The 22873-nt window shown below is 32.5% G+C and overlaps 2 protein-coding genes and 1 long non-coding RNA gene across 3 annotated transcripts; 1 reads left to right on the top strand and 2 right to left on the bottom strand.

The window, feature by feature from the left end:
* Positions 1 to 427: 427 nt before the first annotated feature.
* LOC144550604 (peroxidase P7-like) lies at positions 428 to 1860 on the bottom strand. The gene is made up of 2 exons (XM_078298603.1): positions 1452 to 1860; positions 428 to 1194 (listed from the first exon to the last, which is right to left on the bottom strand). The coding sequence occupies exons 1-2, from the start codon at positions 1665 to 1667 to the stop codon at positions 442 to 444; spliced, it is 969 nt and encodes a 322-aa protein (XP_078154729.1). The 5' UTR covers positions 1668 to 1860; the 3' UTR covers positions 428 to 441.
* Positions 1861 to 12061: 10201 nt separating this feature from the next.
* On the bottom strand, positions 12062 to 19987 carry LOC144548346 (U-box domain-containing protein 33-like). Its single transcript, XM_078297018.1, has 6 exons — positions 19812 to 19987; positions 19357 to 19433; positions 19001 to 19110; positions 18511 to 18594; positions 18125 to 18164; positions 12062 to 12250 (listed from the first exon to the last, which is right to left on the bottom strand). Exons 1-6 carry the CDS (start codon positions 19975 to 19977, stop codon positions 12062 to 12064), a joined length of 666 nt encoding a protein of 221 aa, XP_078153144.1. The 5' UTR covers positions 19978 to 19987.
* On the top strand, positions 13720 to 17853 carry LOC144546489 (uncharacterized). Its single transcript, XR_013508797.1, has 3 exons — positions 13720 to 14205; positions 16066 to 16166; positions 17610 to 17853. It is a non-coding gene; the product is annotated as an uncharacterized LOC144546489 (long non-coding RNA).
* Positions 19988 to 22873: the final 2886 nt, after the last annotated feature.

The following is a 22873-nucleotide window of genomic DNA, read 5'->3' as shown; positions in this document are numbered from 1 at the left end:
GTCATTTTCGCTGATTATATATATAGTTCAAGAAACTGATTTTCAAAATTATATGTTCGAAGACCAAGTTCTCACAAACTAAAAAACTAAAATTTAAAAGTCATAGATACAATATATTAGTATATATATTACCCTAAAAAGGATTCTTGAACTTTTAAACTAAATATTCTAATTATAAGAAACTATACGAAGCCAAAAAAAATGAAGAAAAAAACCGCTTGATAAGTATAATAATTAAACATGCACTGAATTCATTTGAGAAATATTTTATTTCTTCTAAATTTCCATTCATATAAATTATTATTCTTTCAACAACCTTGCCTTAAAAGTATTTTGTAAATAAATAAAAAAATACAGACTTATTTTTTGTCATTTAATATACAAACATAATAAGGACAACCTATCAACAAGTGATACAGAGTAGTAATTTTAGAATACACATTAATTGATCGCACTGCAAATCTTTCTTATTTGTCCTGACGATCCTGTTAGCGGATTGATGTCCCCCATCTTAACCATGGCAGCAGCAAAATCCGCATAAAAGGAAGATGGATCCCTACTATAGCTGGCTACCATGCCATCAGTCTCACCCCCATTGAACAACACTTGGTCAGAGTGCAACAGCCCCCTTCTTTGCATCAAATTTTTGTAGTACTTATTGTCAAGTGAGTTCGGTGTAACAGGGTCAAGTGGTGCCAAGTTTGTAATTCCGGCATTCTTTGAACGAGGGCAATTACGTCTCCTGCGAAGAGCAAAGCCCGGATCGATGTTGGTCTCATTGTATATACGGTCCCTAAATGTCGCGCATTGAGCTTGACCAATTGTGTGTGCACCTGAGAGCGCAACCATTTCCTTTACATTGAGTCCCTTTCTAGCAAATTTATCAATCAAGCCATCCAGATTATCAGTAGTACCGATGGGTAAATCAGCAGTAGCCAAATCTCTATTTGCAGTGGTCGAATCTCTTCTTCCGAGCTTAACCGTCCATGTCGGCCCATTCACATACTCAGAAGAGTCTCTGGCTGCAAGTGCAACGATATCTGCGCATGATACGACTTTCGGACAAACTGCTTCCACGGCCCACTTGGCAGCATCAATGATTTCCATCCCCCTGATGGAGTTGTTGTTTTGTTGGGCAGTTTGCTCACCCGTGAACCATGGGGTGTCTTTCAGAAGCACCGATCCATCACATCCCTGATTAATTATTCAAAATAGAAGGTACTAATTCCTTTAGATTTTACTCCAAAATTAACCTAATTAATATTAATCATGAGTATGCTCCTGTAAGTATTTATGTTATTGTATATGTAGTACTCTGAGTGGAACAGTGTTTTTTTAATATGCTTGTACCATTTCTACGTATTTTAGATTTCAGACCTCAAAAGATCAATTCAAAATGAGGCGTGTCATTGGATGAACATCATGTAACGGATCAATTTATTGTTAATTACCTGGACAAAGCAGTCATGAAAGTGAAGGCGTATGAGAGAGGCGGCCATCCGGCGCTCTTTCGCAATTGCATCCCGTATAGCACTGCGAATGATTGGAATGGCTTGTGGACATGTGTAATCATAGTAGTTTGGAGTCAGAGAAGCTTGACAGTGCTTTAAAGCGAACACGAAGAGCATTGCAATTGCTATCAAAGCAAGTTTTGAAGAAGAGCCCATTGTTAATTATGAGAGAGCGTGATTAAAACTAATTGGGAGCTGATCGTAACTTTTTTGTAGAGAGAAGCTAATTAAGAGTTGATTTGTGGCTTTATGGTGTATCATATGTGTATTTATAGGGTACCTTCGGTGAACAGGTCACTGGGAAGAATGCTTCAAACATAATTATTTATTTTATTTGAACACTGTAAGTACGGTATATATCGATCGATGCTAATTAATTAATTAAGATTTGTACAAACTTCTTTGCCAGCTGTTTGGATTACTTGTTCCAAGTCAAACATTCATCGCCCTTTTTGAGTTTTGTTATTAATAGATTAGATATACTGGGGTAGTTATACCAATTAATTAATTGACCAAGAAAATTTTATATTGCATGGTACGTAGAATTCTATGGTCTGCAGCACGTGAATGTTGCTTCACTGAATTAAAAAAAAAAATACCCTTGGCAAATAACTCGTTTATAAAAACGAATTATTCAGGAAAATTAGAGGTTGCTTCACCGGACCATTAACGATACTGGCTATATATGCTCCTTTGAGTAAAGATACATGATATACTTGGTCATTTTTGAAGGATGAAAAAACTTTCTTAACTTATTCACTAATACAACCTTTAAAAAAAAAACAAAGAAAGAAAGATACATGTATACTTCATCTCTATTTAGAATCATAGATGATTTATTAATTAATTTTCGTATAGGACAAAATTTTATTGAAAACTTTCCATCAAAAACAGTTTGTTAATGGAGACGGTGTGTGCGCACAAATGAGTTCAGCCGTATACATACACGGTTAATAAGAACAAAAGTCGTGTACAAAAAAAAGACACTTGTTTATATCTATAATAATGATCATATTCTTTTTATTATTTTAAGGTCCAAATCATCCTCCCGTACCATACGTACGTACGCGAGATTTCTGCACCATTGGTCCGGTCAAGCAGCCTTTTATTTTCCTAAATCTTTTGCTCGTGTAGATAAAGTCTTGTCTAATCCCAAACCAGTTGCATGCCACTTGGTGGGCACGTACCGCAAACCAAAGAATTCTACCAATATATCATTTTAATTTCTAGGTCCTCGTAAATTAATACAACTGCCACATCATATATGAGTAGAACTCAGGTGTTTTTAAGTTCATCAAGTCCTTTGCGAACTCAAGTCTAAAATTTATCGGATTGGCTTCAAACACTGAATCTGAATCGTTGAAACCCGTCTACCTTACGAGTGATGCACCTACCCGCCAAAATTTTAAATTTTGAAACTAATTTTACATAGAGTCAAGTGATCAAAAAACATCAAAAAATGAACGCATTAAAATTAATTTATTAACCTTCTAATTTTGATCACTTGACTTTCTACTAAATTAATTCAAAAATTTAGAATTTTTACATTTCTTGATGTATCTCTCTTCTAATTTTGATGGTTTTTTTTTACTATTTTTTTACTATTTATTAAGTATTTTACAAAACTGTTTTTTTCAGTAGTCCAAAATTATTTAAAACCAATAGTTTTGTAAAATACTTAATAAATAGTAAAAAAAATTCAAAAAAATATAAATTTGATCTCCAAACACATTTTAATATAGATATCGTCTTGAACGGTTTGGATCGACTGTTTGAACTTTAAAAATCACAAAATTGAATTGTTGTAAGATGTTGTAACTTTCAAATGTTGTAAGTGGATCCCTCCTATATATCTCCATTCTTATATTATGCACGTAGTTGTCCTGATCCTCCAACGGCCGAGATTGAAAGATGAATTTTTGAATTGAATATCAACCATTCAATTACATAATTTGTCTTCTTTTGATTAAATACATCTATCTTATGTGTAGAAGTTTAAATTTACTTAAAAACATACTCGCCACATAGACTGCTACATAGTTTATCACATTAAAATTGTATAAGAGAAAAATGAGCGGATAAAGAGTATAATATGACAGCTAAGAAAAGAGAAGCGTTATAAGGAAAATAAAAACGAATTACAATATTTTTCTGATCCAGCGAAGGAAATAACAGCTAGAAATAATCACTCTAACTGCCATTTCTGTGTCTCCTCTTTCTCTCTCTCCTCTCTCTCCGTGAAATAATCAATTAATATGATGCAGAGAAAAGAAACATTATATACCTGTGTATAATTTGTAATATTATTTCAATTACAATATTGGATTGCAATATTTTTCTGATCTTTTCTTTCTTTCTTTTTTCCTTCTCGAAAACAAATTTTCAGGAGGATTTGGTATCGACTGACTTTGTCGACGACAAGAGGTACTTCAATGCAACTAAAAACATATTTTTAAGTTTTTTGCTTTAATAACAGTAATTAAGTTCATAATTTGTTTATCGTTGTTATGTTTTTTCAGGTCGGACATTTTTTTTGCAAAGGCTGGAACAAAGGCTGGAATCCCATTGAATGATAACTTTATCAAGCTTGTCTCCTGGTATGACAATGAATTGAACTATAGGTATCTATATCTCTCTTTGCCTCCATAAATATTTTATTTTCATTATATTTCTGATTTTTCTTAATTTTCTCATCTATCTTTTTTTTTTCTAATTTCATTAATTATCTTTATACAGTGATCGTGTCGTTGACCTGATACGCCACATGCACAATGTCACTTAGAAGAACATCATTTGCCTCCAAGTGTTTAAAATTTTAGTTGAATGCTTTTTTGTTTATGAATAAATATTTTATTATCATGCATAATTATTTTTTGAAGAAATTTTTTTCATGTGTAATTAAAAGGTTCTACATTTGATTTTCTTTCCTTCTATTATTTTGTATAGTCTGTTGCAATTCATATCTAATTTTATTGAGCTGGGAATAATAACTACCTTTTGTTGATTGTTTCCCACTGATAATTAGTGTCATTTATGATACCTTGTTTGAAAATTCCACATACTTGTGCCTTCAGATTTGTTGAGACAAAATACAGTCCAATGTCCGATTTAAATTGTCTGATTTGTCTTCAAATTTGTACAATGCTCTATAGAATGTTATCATTTATGGTAATAATACAATTCTATATATCTCCATTCTTATATTAAGTACGTAGAAGTTCTTATCTGCTAACGACTTAGATAAAAGATGAAATTTCGAACTGAATATCAGTCCTCCAATCGAATAGTCTATCTTCTTTTGATTTTATGCATCATTTTTATGTTATACAAGTGTAGAAGTCTAAATTTATTTAGATACGTATCCGCCACACGTACTCGCCACATGCACTCGCCACATGCAAATGTCCTAATTTTTTCATTTATTTCCAAAAACTACTCAAAACGCCCTTATTCGAATATCATATACTCGATTTGAATGGTATTTCTTTCTATTTTTAAAATATTATTTATGGATACTGATCCACACTAATCGTCATAATTCTTGATTTCATTATATGTCAATGTGTCGTGCGCTAATATTTACTAATGTCATAAATTTGAAAGTAAAAAAATATTCTTATCAAAGCATCAAAGTATTTGTAATGAAAGACATTTTTTTAAGAAAAAAATACAAACATAATTTATCCAAAAGAAAAACTAAATGAACCAGCATTCCAGCAACATGAGTAATATGACAAATAACAAAATACAATATTTTTCAAAACCCTACAAATTAATAAAAAAATTATATCCTGCACACCCAAATTTTTATTTTATATATATATATATATATATATATAGAGAGAGAGAGGTAGGCTAATATACAATCGATTGTTCCTGAGGTCCCGTACAACCAAATCATTTTCCGATTTTTAAAGTTCAAATGATCGATCCAAACCGTTCATCTTGTTCTCCATATTAATATGTGCTTGGAGACCAAATTTTATATTTTTCTGATTTTTTTTACCATTTCTTAAGCCATTTTGAAAACCGCTGATCCAACGGTGGCTTAACAAAACAGTAAAACCAGAAGCTACCGTTGGATCAACGATTTTCAAAGTGGCTTAATAAATAGTAAAAAAATTCAGAAAAATGTAAAATTTGGTCTCCAAGCACATATTAATATGGAGAACAAGATGAACGGTTTGGATCGATCATTTGGACTTTAAAAATCGGAAAATGACTTGGTTGTACGGGACCTCAGAAACAATCGATTGTATATTAGCCTACCTCAGAAACAATCGATTATATATATATATATATATATATACATGATTGTACTAAACACAATCGACTAAAAATCATATTTTGCAAAATATAACATAAAGAAGATATTTCACTCAACCAATTTATATAAATAATGTGAAACACAAAATTTTATCCCCAAATACAATTTTTTTTCTTAAATGGGTATTCATAAATTGCTCATATTAAAGTATTAGCAAAAGAAACAGAGAGAGTCGATATTTTTTTTTTACCTATTTGTATTTGATATATAGATGTGTTGTATTTTCAAAATCTTGGAAAATATATTTACATATATAATCTTGTAGCAATTGAATATTTGCTTTTTCTTTGACAGTTACAAGAAAATTCGTATCACTTAATGTAACAAAATATTTCTATCTGGATGCATGTGGACTGTCCAATCAGAATTTTTAATATATTCAAATGTAAATAAGGGTAAAATAGTCATATGTAAATAAAATTTATGATGAAATCCAAATATACACTTCTGCAGTTAGTTTTTTGACTTATATGCTTTAAGTTGTATTTTGATTTACTATCTGCTTTCTATTTACTTGATTATGCTTGTGTTGGTACATGTTTTCCTTAATAATTTTGTATTTATAATTTTTTTTCCTCGAAAAGTAGGAAAGACAGGTAACAAATTCTAAATGCTGAAGAGTACAATCATCAAGTGGAGATTGGATTTACTTCTCTCTTAGTATACTGGTACAGTCCTTATGTGAAATGTCAAAGGGGTACATGACTTGTGAAATGTCAGAGGTGAAAGTAAACCAAATTATCAATTACAATATATAAACCCTTTCCCCTCCGTTAACCCTTTTTGGAGCACACTTGGTTATAACTCAAGATTTTATTTTGCATAGTTACCTATTAGAAAGGGTTTGAAAGTGAAATTTTGTAGGCTATGTTTGGGTGAAGAGTAAAATATTTTCCTGTTTCATGATTCACGGGCTCGTCTTTTGTCTTGAATTGAGAAATATGGATGATGTCAATTTTCATGTGCTCAGCTTAGTTAAGTATCTCAGGGTTATAAATTTTCTGACTTTCTAAAACAGGATATCAATGCTTGAAAAAAAAATTTGTTTTATAATTTGTTTTCCGTTTACTTGGTTATTCTTGTTTATGCTTGAAATTATGTTTGTCATATCAGAAAATAACATACTTTCATAAATCCACTGTACCGGTACCAAGAAGAATGGGTTGGTACAGTAAAAAGAACGGGTTTGGTAATTAAAACTATGTCAGAAAATAGCATACTTTAACTTTGTAATCACTATTCTGATAAAAAGAATGGGTTGGTACAGATTTTTTTTTTAAAAAAAAAAAATCAAAATGTATAGAACCATTGTACCGGTATGGGACAGAATTGAAAAATTGCTTTTTTGGTGTTTTTAAGTAGTATGGTATGGTATTTTCTACAATACTGCAGGTTTTGTTGAGAGCAAAAACAAAGATACTGGTACAGGTCCACTTGCTGATTGGTGGAATCAATTTGCCGTAAAAAGATAATTAAGAAAATTATATAAGAAAAAGGGAAGCACTCGTGCAACATACCAATTCTTTCTATGTAAAATTAAATTATTAGGCACATAAATAAAATGATATATTTCAGTAGGACCGACTATTAAAAAAAAAAACATCCTTTCCTTCATGTATATTTCTGGAGCAACTCCATTAAAATTTTCACCTTCCGTCCCAACTCCCATCCCCTCCCCTCCCCTCCTCTCCCATTCCCTTCCTCTCTTAAACAACTGGAGCACACCCTTAATAGCATTATGCTTTTGCTTTAGGATGTTCTAAATCAGAAATGTCTTTTACCAATTCCTGCTTCTTCTTATCCAACTCTTGGTTTCTGAGTACAACTGTTGAGAATAATTGAAAATAGAAGGGTAGGAATGTAAAATAAGAAAAAAGGGTTAAAATGTAATTAGGATAATTAAATGAATGTACCGTTAGGTACCATTTCTGAGTACCAACGGTAAAATAGAAAATGAGTAGTATAAAAGGGTCAAGTCATTTCTCTTGTAAAAAATAACAGAAAAGAAATTCAAAAAACATTTTATCTCCTCAGATTTGCTTCTCTTTACAAAAAATAACATGGTATCAGAGCTTCAAGCTCGATTCTGATAACCTCATATGAATACCCGATAACCCGATAAAAATACCCGATAAGCCGATAAAGCTTTAAGCTTTTGATTCCTACCAGCAAATCTGGCAATCATAATTCCAACAAAAATCTATGTTTAGATATCTATAACCCAATCCAATAAATAATATCTATACTGCTTCTGATTAGTTCAATACCAGAAAAATACCCGAGAAAATATACACCTGATTTACTTCATCAGGTTAATACCAGAAAATACCAGAATTCAAAATCAGAAACAAAATCCGATCAGCAGACAAATTAAACGAGTTCAATCTCGTTTTAAAGAAAAGAAGAAAAAACCTCAAATCCGACTTCCCATATCATGGTCCAAAGGGAGGAGTCGTGGCAGCGCACTATGAGTGGCTCGCAAGGCAGTGTCGAGGAACACGAAACACAGGCGATCGCTGTGAAAGCTCCAAACCTTAGCTTCGGTCCGCGCCAAAACCAAAACCCTATTGCCAAAATTGAAACCGAAAAGTGCTCCAATTGCAGAATAGAGGGTCACACCCATAATAATTGTTGGTTTCTCCATTCTCATCTCCGACCTAAGTGGTGGAAGGTGGCGGAGAATGGAGGCGATCGGGCCGAGAGAAAAAATAGCAGAGAGGTAGAGGAAAGACAAAAGGGGGAGCAGCGTGCTTCTGTGAAGAAAGAAAGAGAAAATGGGTTTAATAACTCTCACATGACATCTCCATTCAGTCAGAAAATGGAGGCGTCCAATTCTTTTGTTGAAGGGTCATGCTCAAGCGGATTAGGCAGAAATGAGTCGGCTGATCAAATGCGAGCTCTTCTTCAACAACTCTCTGTGCTGCTTTCTAATCAAAATCAAATTCATAGCTCATGTGGTATTGTATCTCACTCTCAAAATTTTAATTTGTTTGATCAAATAATTATTGACAGTGGTGCTACCGATCACATGTTTGGAAATGAAAAATTTCTTACCAATTTAAAATTGTCCGAACATAACCAATATGTGTTAGTAGCAAATGGTATGAAAGAAAAAATTAATTGTGTCGGTGAAATTACCCTTTTCAATAAGAAAATTAACAAAGTTTTATTTTTAAAAAACTTTCCTATAAATCTACTTTCCGTAAAACAATTAACACAAGATTTTAATTGTGATGTAATTTTTTCTTGTAAAAATGTTATATTTCAGGACCGGAAAACCGGGGAGAAAATTTGTGAAGGTTTTCTTGAAAATGGACACTATATTTTGGATTTACAAAAAATAAATCTTTGTGCTTCCGCTAAATCTATTAATATTGATCTTTGGCATAGAAGATTTGGGCATCCCTCCGACAAGGTTTTAAACTATATTTTAGATTGTAAAAACTTAAATTGTACTAATTGTGAAGTTTGCAAGTTAGCAAAACAAACAAAACTTCCTTTTTCTAGTTCTATTAGTAAAAGTAAAGCTATGTTTGATTTGATTCATTCGGATGTATGGGGACCGGCTCCAATTGAATCGTATAACGGATTTAAATATTTTGTTACCTTTATCGACGATTTTTCAAGAACCACTTGGTTATATTTACTCAAATCAAAAGATGAAGTTTTTACCAACTTTAAGGAATTTTTTTATTTCATAGAAAATCAATTTAATGCCAAACTAAAAATATTTAGATCGGATAATGGGACGGAATTTATAAACAAAAATTTTGCAAACTTCTTTAAGGAAAAAGGAATTATACATCAAACAACTTGCATTAATACACCCGAGCAAAACGGAGTGTCGGAAAGAAAAAATAGGCACTTATTAGAGATGACACGAACATTAATGTTTCAAAGTAATGTCCCTAAACTATATTGGTCGGATGCCATACTTTGTGCTACACATTTGATTAATAGATTACCAAGTTCAAAGCTAGAAAATAAAATTCCACTAGAAATTCTCTACCAACAAAAAATCACTTTTGATCACTTAAAAATATTTGGATGTACAAGTTTTGTACATATTAAAAGAAAAGATAAATTAGATTATGTATCAACAAAAACTATTTTCTTAGGATATTCACCCTTTAAAAAAGGGTACAAATGCTATGACCCTATTAATAAAAAATTATTTATTTCTAGAAATGTTGTATTCTTTGAAAATGAGCCATATTTCAAAAAAGAGGGAGAAATTCAAGTGTCTTGTCAAAAAGAAAAAATTAACTCCATAATACCCTACTTTGAAAATCAAGACTTTGTTCAAAATGAAAATGATACAAGTGATCATGAAGAAGAAATAGATGAAAATAGTGATAACATAAATGAAACCGAAGTAGAAAATAATTCGGGACCTAGACGAACAACTAGAATATCACAACCGTCTACTAGACTTAGAGATTATGTGACCTATACCGTTCAATATCCCATACAAAATTTTGTTTCATACAATAAAATTTCGCCTTCATACCAAGCATTTCTCACAACTATAGAAAAAGAAATAGAACCAAAAAATTATCAAGAGGCCATTCGAAATCCAACTTGGGATAAAGCCATGAAAGAAGAGCTAAAAGCTCTAGAAAAAAACGAAACATGGGTAATTGTTCCATTACCAAAAAATAAAAAACCCGTTGGGTGCAAATGGATTTACAATATTAAATATAATTGTGATGGTACCATAGAACGGTATAAGGCAAGGTTAGTGGCCAAAGAATTTACACAAACCTATGGTATAGATTACAATGAAACGTTTGCACCGGTTGCAAAAATGAATACCGTTAGGGTCTTATTTTCCATTGCCGTAAACAATGGATGGAACCTATACCAAATGGACGTAAAAAATGCATTCCTTCAAGGAACACTTGAGGAAGAGGTTTATATGACTCTACCACCGGGTCATGTACAAGAAAAAAATGCTAATCTTGTTTGTAGATTAAACAAATCAATATATGGATTGAAGCAATCTCCACGAGCATGGTATGGCAAACTTAGCTCATATTTAATTTCTTGCAATTTTAAAATTAGCAATGCCGACCATTCATTGTTTGCAAAAAATGAAGGAAATAATACAACTCTTGTACTAGTATATGTAGATGACTTAATAATTACCGGAAATAATTTAGAAGAAATTAGAAAAATCAAATCCCAATTAAAAGAAAAATTTGATATTAAAGATTTAGGATATTTAAAATATTTTCTAGGAATAGAAGTAGCTTTTTCAAACAAAGGTCTATTAATTTCACAAAGGAAATATACCTTGGATTTATTAAAAGAAACCGGTAAATTTGGTTGTAAACCGGCCTCTACACCAATAGATAATAAATATAAGTTAAATACCGAGGATGGAGAACCCTTAGAAAATGTATACCAATTTCAAAGACTCGTAGGAAAACTAATTTACCTCACGGTAACCCGTCCGGATATCTCTTTTTCCGTAAGCCAAATTAGTAAATTTATGCATTCACCAAGAACACCACATTTAGAGGCCATAAATAGAATTTTGAGGTATTTAAAAGGAAATCCCGGAAATCTTTGATAGAAAATTCACCACCGGTTTTTGCACATTTGTAGGCGGAAATTTAGTCACATGGAAAAGCAAGAAGCAAAATGTCGTGGCACGATCAAGCGCGGAAGCGGAATATCGAGCCATGACATCAACCGCAAGTGAATTGATATGGCTCAAGCAATTGCTTAAAGACATGGGAATCAATTTTGATCAACCCATGAAAATGTATTGTGACAACAATTCGGCACGTCACATTGCGTCAAATCCCGTATTTCATGAGCGGACCAAACACATAGAAGTCGATTGTCATTTTATTCGAGAGAAGGTTCAAGCCAAGGAAATAGAAACACCGTTTGTTCGAAGTGGAGAACAACTAGCGGATGTGTTTACAAAAGGATTGGATCCAAAACCGTTTGAAGAAATCACAAGCAAGCTAGGATTACTCGACATCTATAATCCTAGCTTGAGGGGGAGTGTTGAGAATAATTGAAAATAGAAGGGTAGGAATGTAAAATAAGAAAAAAGGGTTAAAATGTAATTAGGATAATTAAATGAATGTACCGTTAGGTACCATTTCTGAGTACCAACGGTAAAATAGAAAATGAGTAGTATAAAAGGGTCAAGTCATTTCTCTTGTAAAAAATAACAGAAAAGAAATTCAAAAAACATTTTATCTCCTCAGATTTGCTTCTCTTTACAAAAAATAACAACAACCAACTCAAGTTGTTCAATTTCCCTTTTAAGAGGATCTTTCTTGTCATTTTCTGTCTTTGGGATTTCCTCAATTTCTTCCATGTATATTTCCCGCAACTCCATTTCTACCTCATTCACATGTAGTTTCTTCCTTCGCTGCAACTCCATTTCTATCTGCAATTGTCAATTCTTTTTTGTTTAATTCTTTTGATCTGATATTATATTTACTAACAAAACTACAAATGCTAATATTCCATGCTAATAATCAAAACTACAATTGTCCATTTCTACCATGCTAATATTCCAGTCACTCCCGGTAAAGTAATTATATTGTATTGATCATGCTAACATTTTTCAGTTACGGAATTAAGGTACTTATTCTTCTATACATTTTCAGTATAGTTAAAGAATAACAATTCAGAAAATAATCAAAACAGCAAAGCCAGAGAGTGGCCGAGATCATTCCCTTTGATATATTATTGTTATATTCCGAAATTTTAAAACGTGATTAATTTCTAAAATGATATTTACACTGAATAAAAATTTCTAACTAAATTAATGATTGATCAGATGGTCTGATTTAATTTTAATCGAATCAAAATTTTTTTTTGAAATATAAACGAACCATGAAATAGGTACATTCGAGTTATAGGAGTTAGAAGTAAAACGATTTAAAAATATAAACTAAAAATTGGAGATATAAATGATTTATGAAATTATGGAATGAAAATGAGAATCTGAAAATTAAATAAAATGAATTCTTGCGAAGGAATAAATAAATAGAGTTAGAATTAGTAGATTAAATGTACAAATTTCCATACGAATAATTTTATATATAAGTTACAAATTCTATTTAGGAATTACAAATATGTGATTTGATATTATATGTATATATATGTATATATATTATTTGATATTTAGTCATTTGGATTTTAAAAATCGAATTATAAACACGTACTAATATTCGTATGACATTATAATATTTTACGAACCTTCGATTCAAAATTTGGACGAAAACATATTTTTAAATAAATTAAACGAGTACATATTGATTTTTGGATTGTTTGAACCATTTGATTTCATCCCAACACGAATTTTGAAGCAACCATCCCCTCTTTACAAGTCTTGTAATCAGATACGTTTTTTTTTCAATTCAATTAGATAATAGAAATTTTGCAACATAATTATAAGTAAGAAATTATTTAAAATAATAATAGTAATAGTAATAGTAATAGTAATTATCAAAGACGTTGATGGAGCTTGTAAATAAAATTCTTGTGAGTTAAGAACAAGGAACATTCCAAAGACTTGTATATATATATTTTGTTATAAGCAAACCTCGTTAGTCTGAGAGGTTAAAAAGATTGTTTCATTTAAATATCACTAAATTAAATCCTTTTTATTTGCTTGAGAGATCCCAAACCGTTCAATTACATTAGCACTAATCTCAAAGCCTCCCTCTATAATTCCTGCCTTGACAGCTAGCCTCCATTCATGCCTTTTTCATTTATTTTTTTGGCGAACCGTATCCCTAGCTCCACTCTATTCTGAATCATATTTTCTATTCTCTTTAATTGGCTTCTTCCCATCCTTATTCTATTTGATTGACAACCGGACCCCACCCAAATTAATACCTCCTCCTTTTTCCTTCCTGGCGAAGGAACCATCTCCCTCTCTTCGCTATTTTCCTCCTCTGCACGACCCTCCCACGTTGCCTATCACATCGCCATTAAGACCCGACCCCCTCTTGTACTCTCTTGACCAAGGCTCCTCTTTCACTCTCTCACTCTCTTTTTCTCTCCACTGTTTCTCAACTCTTCCAATCCGGTTAGGATTTTCTTGTTGCAAATTATTTCGGAGCTTGCCCCCATACTCAACTTTCCTTGCTGCTGCCTTATGCGCGAAGCTTGAGGCGAGGTCGAAAGCAAAGGAGGAGACGACTTCAGCCACTGCATGGTACCGACCTTCGCCACAACGTGAGTCGGAAGCAGCACGATTCGATTCCGAAATCTCTGTGCTTGGTTGTACGCTCGTATGGATCTCGAGACCGGTTAGGAAGCGAGGGGAGAAGGCAAAAACCGACTACGACTACCGACTCTCACCACGACACGGATTTGGAAGCAAAGCCGGTAACTTGCTTGTACCATTCTTGTCGTCCCTCTTTACATTCTGCTTTGCCTTGTGATGGCACGAGGGCATCGACCCTTTTTGACTTGACTTGTATGTATGCTGTGCCATGTTATCTCTCGTGTTCGTAATTTTTCTCTTAAGCCGTGTGTGACCTTGATTTGAAGAATCGATTTTGATTCTTGGTGTCAATCTTGACTTGGGCTCTTCTTATGCCTTCTTCATCTAATTTGTCCCCATGTATTCTTTGCTTTAACTGTGGGTGTGCTATTGATCTCGGTACCAGTGAATTCACATTACTGGTACACCCTTTCTGAAACTGTCAGGGGCCCTTTCACAAATTTATTTAATTGAGGGGCTAAATTGCTAAAAATATGGTCCTTTGTCATAACACTCTATCCTAAGGACTTAAAGATAGATTTGGGAGTTTGAATTGTTGGACCCGGCCTTGATTTGCCCAAACCGAAAATAAATCGAAATGGGTTGAGCTCTCTGTTTTGTACCAAAAATTTATATAAAAATGAAATAAAGTATAGAATAGAAAATTTTCAAATATGGTTTTGAGGCGTTAGTTGTAGGTAAGGTATTTTATGAAAAGAAGAAACTGAAATTTTGTCTCTTGATGTAATTACCCTAAATTAGAGGGGCCGAATTGTAAATGGGGATTTTTAAATTTGTGAAGAGGTGTTCGGCCGAATAAGTTATATTTTGAATTGGCCTTTGGGGCCACTTAAATGCTTAATTAAAGGTTCATAAAATAATTAGCAAATGATGACATTAGCTATAATAAGTAATTTGTACTTATTAAGATGTGAATATAAAATGTAAGATTAGGTGTGTAATTATCATGACAAATAAATAAGATTATTATAACTCTTTATGTAAGGAATTGTATTTAAATTAATAAAGGTATTATACAACATGAGAGTTATAACTTATATATATAAGAAAATTTTAATTAAATAAAGACATGGTAATTATATTGACCTCTAGATAATGAATTTAAACCAAATTAAAACACCCAACACGTTAATTAAAATAAAAGTTTAATAAATAAGTCTTAATTAAAACTTTTAAACTTTTTGAAATTTTTATAAAGACTTCGTTGCTAATTAATAAGGAACAATTAATTAGCAACGAAAAGTATTGTTTTATACTTAGATTCGAAACGTCGAGATAAACGTAAAATTAGAGTAGTTATAAAATATCGAATTGTGCGGCTTAGTTAGAAATAATTCAAACCAAGTACATTAGTTAAAGGTTTCACTTTAAAATTTTATAATCAAGTTACGCATTTAAAATATAATACAACTATACTAAACTAAAATACAAAATTTAGTTATAATTATACAAATACACATTTTAATTTAAAATAGTAGACTTAGGAATTTTAAATCATAAATTAGCTTTCGAAACCGCATATCGACTGACTAAAATTAATTGTAGTTCATTTAAAATAAATCAAAGTAGATAAGGAATTAGAATAAAATAATTAAGTAAAACACATTTAATTTGCCATAATTCTCAAATAATTATTTTTGGTCTGGGAATAATTCGACATTTAAATTTTCACAAGCAATATACCTTCAATTTAAATTATTAAAAATATAAATTTAATTAGGATTAAATTAGATTAAATTAGATGAAGGTATCTGACGAACTTATAAAGAAATTAAGATTAATGCTAAGCTCGATGACATGAAATTAAATAATTAATAAATGCCTAACCGGATCAGTCAGACTGACTGAACTGGTAATTTTATAAAATTGAAATAATCGAGAATTTGACTTGCACATTAATTGGGACGAGGGTTAGAATAATTTAGCGTAGATTTTAATTAGTTTAAATTACGTGATCACAGATCAGTCAACTTCGTACGAGTCCGACCCGTGGACCGATTCGCAGTTCGGAGCATACGCGGAGCACGCTGATTTTTGGCGACAGAGACTCCAGCCCCCTCAGGTGTGGGATATCTGAATTATTCTTTTCGTGGGCGTACTCTTACCAGTCGATCCATCTGACCTGACATCCGCACTTTATTTTTAAGTAGTTGCATTAAAACTTTAGAGCATGTTTATTCTTTCTACACTGTAGGTAGAATTGCATAAACCCTGAAAAACTCGAATTTACTGTATTTTAAGAGTAGAGTAATTAAATAATATTATATATATATCTTATTAGAATATTAGGTTATTAGCTGTCTTCTTCTCGTAGAAGACTATATTATTATTTTACGTGCATACGCATGCATTGGTGAGAGCTGAGCAGAGCCGAGTGACTTCGTTCCGTCTTGGTGTCACTTGGCATGGGACGGCCCGACAGCCACTGAGCTAAGGGTCACTTGATCCTTGGATGGCTTTAGGACTATATTATATGTATAAACCTTGATTATATCATTTTTCGATCATTTTTGCTATTTGACGTGAGCAGTTCCGATCTCGAGTTCTGTGGCACGGACGATTCGGGATGTTTCCCACGCCTACATTAGGAGCTACATGCCTAGAACGGGTTACCCCACCACGGTTCCGATCTCGAGTTCCGTGGTGGCATTTTTATTACTTGAGACTGCACAGTTCCGATCTCGAGTTCTGTGTAGGTCTGTTTTACGCTACCGCATGGTTCCGATCTCGAGTTCCATGGCGGATTTGGTGATTTGGTGTGGCGGGTGTTGGTGTGGCGGGTGAGGGCACAGTTCCGATCTCGAGTTCTGTGGCCCTGGTGATGATATTTTTGCGACTTGCATTGTATGATTTCTCCTATTGAATATGTTTGGCTTATGAATCGTCTAGGTGAGATGACACACCGAATTTTGATATAACCATCGGCTAGTGTGCAGTTCTTGTGGGCAATGCGCGATGTCATTAGGCAACGTGTATCATTGTTCCCTGATCACAGTCCTTGGATTATATTATTCAGATTCTTTTTGGTAAAGGTATAACCATCGGCTAGTGTGCAGTTCTTGTGGAGCAATGCTCGATGTCACTAGGCATCGTGTATCATTGCACTCTGATCACAGTCCTTGGATTATACTATTCGATTTCTTTTGATACTATTGGCACGGCACGGGGTGATTTACTTTATCCGTATTATTATTATGGTTATTGTATTTGGGCACACAGTGCAAGGAGTACTGGATTCCGACTTGATTATATCTGATATTACACCTTGATTTTATTTTGGGTTTATTCCGCATGTTGGCATAATAGAATAATCGCATCATGGCATCATTCAAAAGTATTATAAGTTATAATAGATATTTATATAGGTCCACACATGTGCATATTTTTAACTGTATTCATTTTATATATAAAAGTGCTTTGACCGTAGAGGATCCCTGAGGGGATAATTCTGGGTCACATACTGGGCGATTCGTCGCTCACCCACAAGTTGTTTCGTGGGTTTTAGGTACAGGTTCTGGCGGTCCGCAGTAGGAGATGTCCCCGAGGGCCACACCACTTGACCTAGTTAGGGTTAGGCTTTTGATTAGATTTACGAGCCCCGTATTTCCTGTATTATATATACGGGCTCGATAGATCATGTATCCCCTTCTATAGATGGTGTCATTTGGATCCGAGATGGATCAGATTATATGTTATGTATGTGTATGTATATTTATTTGCTATGTGACTGATGCTTGATACTTACATTATTTTGCTTCCGCTGCTGTTGGATTTATTATTTATGATTAGCCTTGCGTGCTTAATGATTAATTAAGCACGAGGCGAGGTTGATCACACCGTAATCTAGAATTTCTGGGTTGGGGTGTGACAATTATACTTTCATTATGTGAAAAAAAAATTTAGGGAAATCTTATTTATGATTTTTCTTAGGTAGTAGAGCAAAAATTTATTTCTAAGAAGGAAAAAAGAAAATTGAAATAAAATAAAGAATTATGATCAAGAATAAGTGGAAAGATGCACCTCTTCAGTTGTCGCCTCTGTCAAATCTAACCTGGCATGCCTAATGAAGCCAAATATACACCTGTCATCAAAGCTTATGTGATTATTAAAAATTAGATATAACCAACCAGAACTCATGTAATCCAATAATTAAGCCAACCCAAAATACAGAGAACTCAACCTGAACCAAAAGGATTAAAGATCTATTTCTTTAAATAAGTGTGCATTTTTGTTTTTCTGTCTTTTGATAATGTGTACAAAATAACCTTAGTGAGACAAACCCCAAATAAGTTTACCCAAAGCTCAGTTAACCGAAGGGCTAGTGAGATCCTAGCGAATGTTTTGCCCAGTTGTCAGTAACCAAGGCAATGCAATCACATGGTAGACTAACAAAAGATTAATAGTACCTAGTTAATAGCAGGTTTCCATTTCGAATAAACCATATCTTGCATGATGGGTTTGCCTTCTCTCCGACAAGTTCTGCCACTTTACTGCATTTGAAAAGGTGCCAGAAATCAACACCGAGGAAATCTGCCATGATCCAACTTTTTTGCTACTAAGGTAAACCCAAATGATACCAGTTGCCTACCAATAAACAATCTTCAGTGATGTTGGTATGGTATGGTACAAAGATTCCCAAATTTGCAAAAAAAAAAATGCAAATATAGCCTAATAAGGCTTTGATGAATAGTACAACAATTATCCTCAGCTGTGTAGCATGGACGTAATGGAGGATCAAATTAATTCAATTTCATATATAAGACTGAAGCTATCTTTCATATATCCATTATGCCAACAAAGGTTTAATTATTAATTGTTGATTCAGACTGATTTTTTGCAGTTCTAATTATGTAAAGTAAAAAAATCAAGATGTGCATGACTATCTTATCTTAATACCTGTTTGGAGGAAACCCCATTACAAGATTCTTGACCGCCATCAAGTCAATCAGCTCTAAAATCCCTTCTACTTCATCATCATTCTTGTGTATCAGTTTCTCAGCTTTAAACTGCGTTCAAGTAAAACAGTGGACACAATGTGTTAGTGTATAATTAGGAGCACATTGAGTTCATTCAAAAACGAAACCGTAACTAAATTTCTGAAGTTTTCATCAGGAGGTATCCTAATGACCTCTATTGACTGAGAGGATTTTTTTTGTTATTTACAAAGATATCATGTCATGAGTTCCCAAGAGAAGAAGAAAAGAAAAGACATACGTGTACATTGAAGATAATTCATTAAAACTAAATTTCACCTTCTGTATTGCACAAAGAGCCACATGTTCGTCTAGAATTTCATTGGTTCTCTCCCTCCATTGATTGAGTAATGCATCTGTTTCAGAATGGAAACAATTGCATGAGTATGACATTCAAATTGGTTGTCAATGTAATATGCTTCCATTTACTACCAGACTAGGAATCAAGATAAGAATTGGAACCAATTAACATTAATATTTTATGTAACCATAAAAAAAAACATTAATATTTTATGTAACCATAAAAAAAAACATTAATATTTTATGGGTAATTGGGGATTTAGCTTTCCAAAATTCAGAATCAAAGTTTTATGAAATTATAAAATTTCAGAATTGAGGGACTTTGTGTGGGAACTGGGAAGCGATCATAAAACAATATGATCCACGGTACTCTTACAATAAAATTACTTCAAGTAAAGATTAACAAAAATCTTCAAAATTAAAATGATTGCAACCTGAATAATTGGTAGATAAAGGAGAGGTGATGAAAGTGGCAACGATTTTAGTTTTATCCTTTGGAAAATGACTGAGCGTCCATGAAAGAATATGCTTTCCTTTATTAAAGTCCCTAGGCAACAAAACATACACCTTTTGTTCTTCCTTCACTTCTGCGGTTGCCATTGATGATTCTCCAATTTGCATCGTCATATAGGATCCGACTGTCCAAGAAAACCCTAGATCCTTTCTAGAGGGAGAGAGAGAGAGACGATGGAGCAAGGAAAGCTAAAACTAGAACTGAGGAGAAACGAGTCAGATAGAGTCTCAGAGAAAAGGCAGCGGAGAAAGGAGGGGCAGTGGTAACCTTTTATTTATTGGTTGTACGAATCTCAAAACAAATAAAATGTTGGATTTGGAATTGTAGGGATCCTACAATCTCTTACGATCGTAGCAGATTTATTTCCAGAAAAATGGATAGAAAGAAGAAATGGCGCGAATCTTGGTCCGTATCGCGAAACAGACGGTCCATTCGGTTTTAAAATTTTCCAAGTCATATCCTCTTTCTAAAGTTCGGTCTGTTTACTATATTCGTTTTTACTATATTCGGTTTTAATACCCTGAAAGCTGCTGTCAGTTTCTCAAAACAAAAACAAAAAAAATATAACCAAACCGAATCAAAATATTTGAATTGGTTTTAAAAAATAAACCGAACTGATAAAATACTGAACCGTTTAATTCAACATCTTAATTATTATTCAATGGGTACAAAAATACTTAACCGTTTATTAAGATGGGTACAAAATTCAATGGTCTGAATTTGACTAGTTTTTGTACCTATCTTAATAAATAGTAAAAAAAATTCAAAAAATGTAAAATTTGGTCTTCAAGCATATTTTATTGTAGAGATCACATTTAACGGTTTGGATCGACAATTTGGACTTTGAAAATGTAGAAAATGCTTGTTGTAACTTGTTGTAACTCAAAAATTGTTGTAACTTGATCCCTCCTCTTATCTAAAAATTAAGACACATGTTAATAAAAAATTTATATGATTCTGTATTTTAAATTAACTTTAATCGTGATTTTTGATAACAATTTGATGATGTGATGATTTTTTATTTTTAAGTACCAATGATATCAATAATAGCTCAATTTGAATCTAATATCAAATATCTTACAACAATTCAATATCGACATATAATATAATATCAAAAGACATAAATAAAAAGTGTTATCGTGTGTATGTATAGGATATATATACACACACACATATTGTAAGAGAAAATTATCTCATATATTCACACACATTCCAATTTATATTCTTCTTTATTTTCAATTTAGAATATACACACACACACACACATTGATATTTTTTATATTGGAAATATATTCAAAATTGCCCACAACAATATGTATAGAAACAAAGAAAGAGAAATAAGGAAATAATTTTTTTTTTATTTCCATTGTGATCCGTATAGAAACGAAGAAGAAGTAAGGAAACAAAGAAATAAGAAAATTGAAGGTGGAGTCTTTTTAATTGAAGATGAGAAATATGGAAGAAATAAAGAAATAGATAAATATATCGCTAAATTTCAGAGTTTGTTCAATTTTAATTGTAACGTATCGTGTGGTAGTACATGTGGTGAGTATGTTTTTAACTAAATTTAGACTTTTATACATAAAATAGATACATTTAATTAAAAGAAGACAAATTATGTAATTGGAGGGCTGAGATTAAATCCGAAGTTTCATCTTTCAATCGTAGCCGTTGGCAGATCGGACACCCAATGTGCTTAATAATAGAATGGAGAAACACTTTCAAAAATTATAAAATATAAAGAATAAAATTCCTAATTTGCATTCATAGAGATAGTTCAGTTATTTTGGGTTTCCAATTGTCGCATGCTGTGTGGATCCCAAAATCAGAGAGAGTCGAAAGAGTTGCCATATGCCTTAGCGTGAATCATGTCATATAATATTTTTTTTTTCTTTTATAACTCTCGGAACATGGGGTAGAGAGTACCAATCTATGCCTTCTTCAAATTTCAATCAAAATTAAATTTAGATTCTATGCTGCCTGTGGAGCAGAAATAAAGTGATCAAAGATCATGTTTCCCTGTTTTCGTTGATGCTACTAATTTTATATTTATGGAAAGCAATCGGCAAATATATCTACGCCGTCAACAGCCTAGCATCACCAAAACAGTGGCCCCCACATCTAGGCATAAATTTGAAAAAAAAAAAAATTATAAGCAAGCGTATCATTGAATCATTGCTAGATATACATATTAATTATAGTTCAATTTTAATTGTACCTGGTGTGATCGTACGTGTGGCAAGTATGTTTTTAACTAAATTTAGACTTTTATATCTAAAAAAGATCCATTTAATCAAAATAATACATATTATTTAATTGGATGGCTGATATTAAATCTAAAATTTCATATTTCAATCGTAGCCGTTGACGAATCAGGATATCAACGTACTTAATGTAATTAAGAATGGAGATGATCATGCATGAGAACGCAAAAGGAACCATGAGTGCTTGACTTGGAAGAAGTAATCAGTATCAATAAAAGTATTAATAATTAGCTTCACAGTGTTAACGTAACATCCTGATTTTTAAATTTGAAATATTATTTGATTTGAAGTAAAGTACGTAGTAGAAGGAATTATTGTAATGCTGTAAAATGTGTAAACATATCGTGAACTTTTGAAAATAAAACTTAACAACTATTTAGGAATTGTTTGATTATTAAATTACATTAGTGATGATATAGGTTGTTGTTGATCATGAAATAATTTAGAACTTATTTCACAACTCGTAATTTTTTTTTTTTTTCTAATCTCAAGAAGCCAAATTTATTTCTTGAAGTTATAAAGATTTACTGCAATTGATTTAATTTTAGAGTAAAGATTTTAGTCTCCGCTGATTAGTCCTCTATTAGTCTCTCTAACAACCTAATTGTTCATACATAACTCTTCTTCCTTTTTTTGTTCCCCACGTGGTCACTTACTTTTAAAAGAAATTGACTAGGTTCTTAGTTCAATCTCCTCTTAGAAAGAAAAATAAATAAAT

This window comes from Carex rostrata, chromosome 2, assembly GCF_964058835.1.
Source record: "Carex rostrata chromosome 2, lpCarRost1.2, whole genome shotgun sequence".
Lineage (NCBI taxonomy): Eukaryota > Viridiplantae > Streptophyta > Magnoliopsida > Poales > Cyperaceae > Carex > Carex rostrata.
The sequence above is the reverse complement of the archived record's forward strand: the minus strand, read 5'-3'. Positions and strand labels throughout refer to the sequence as shown.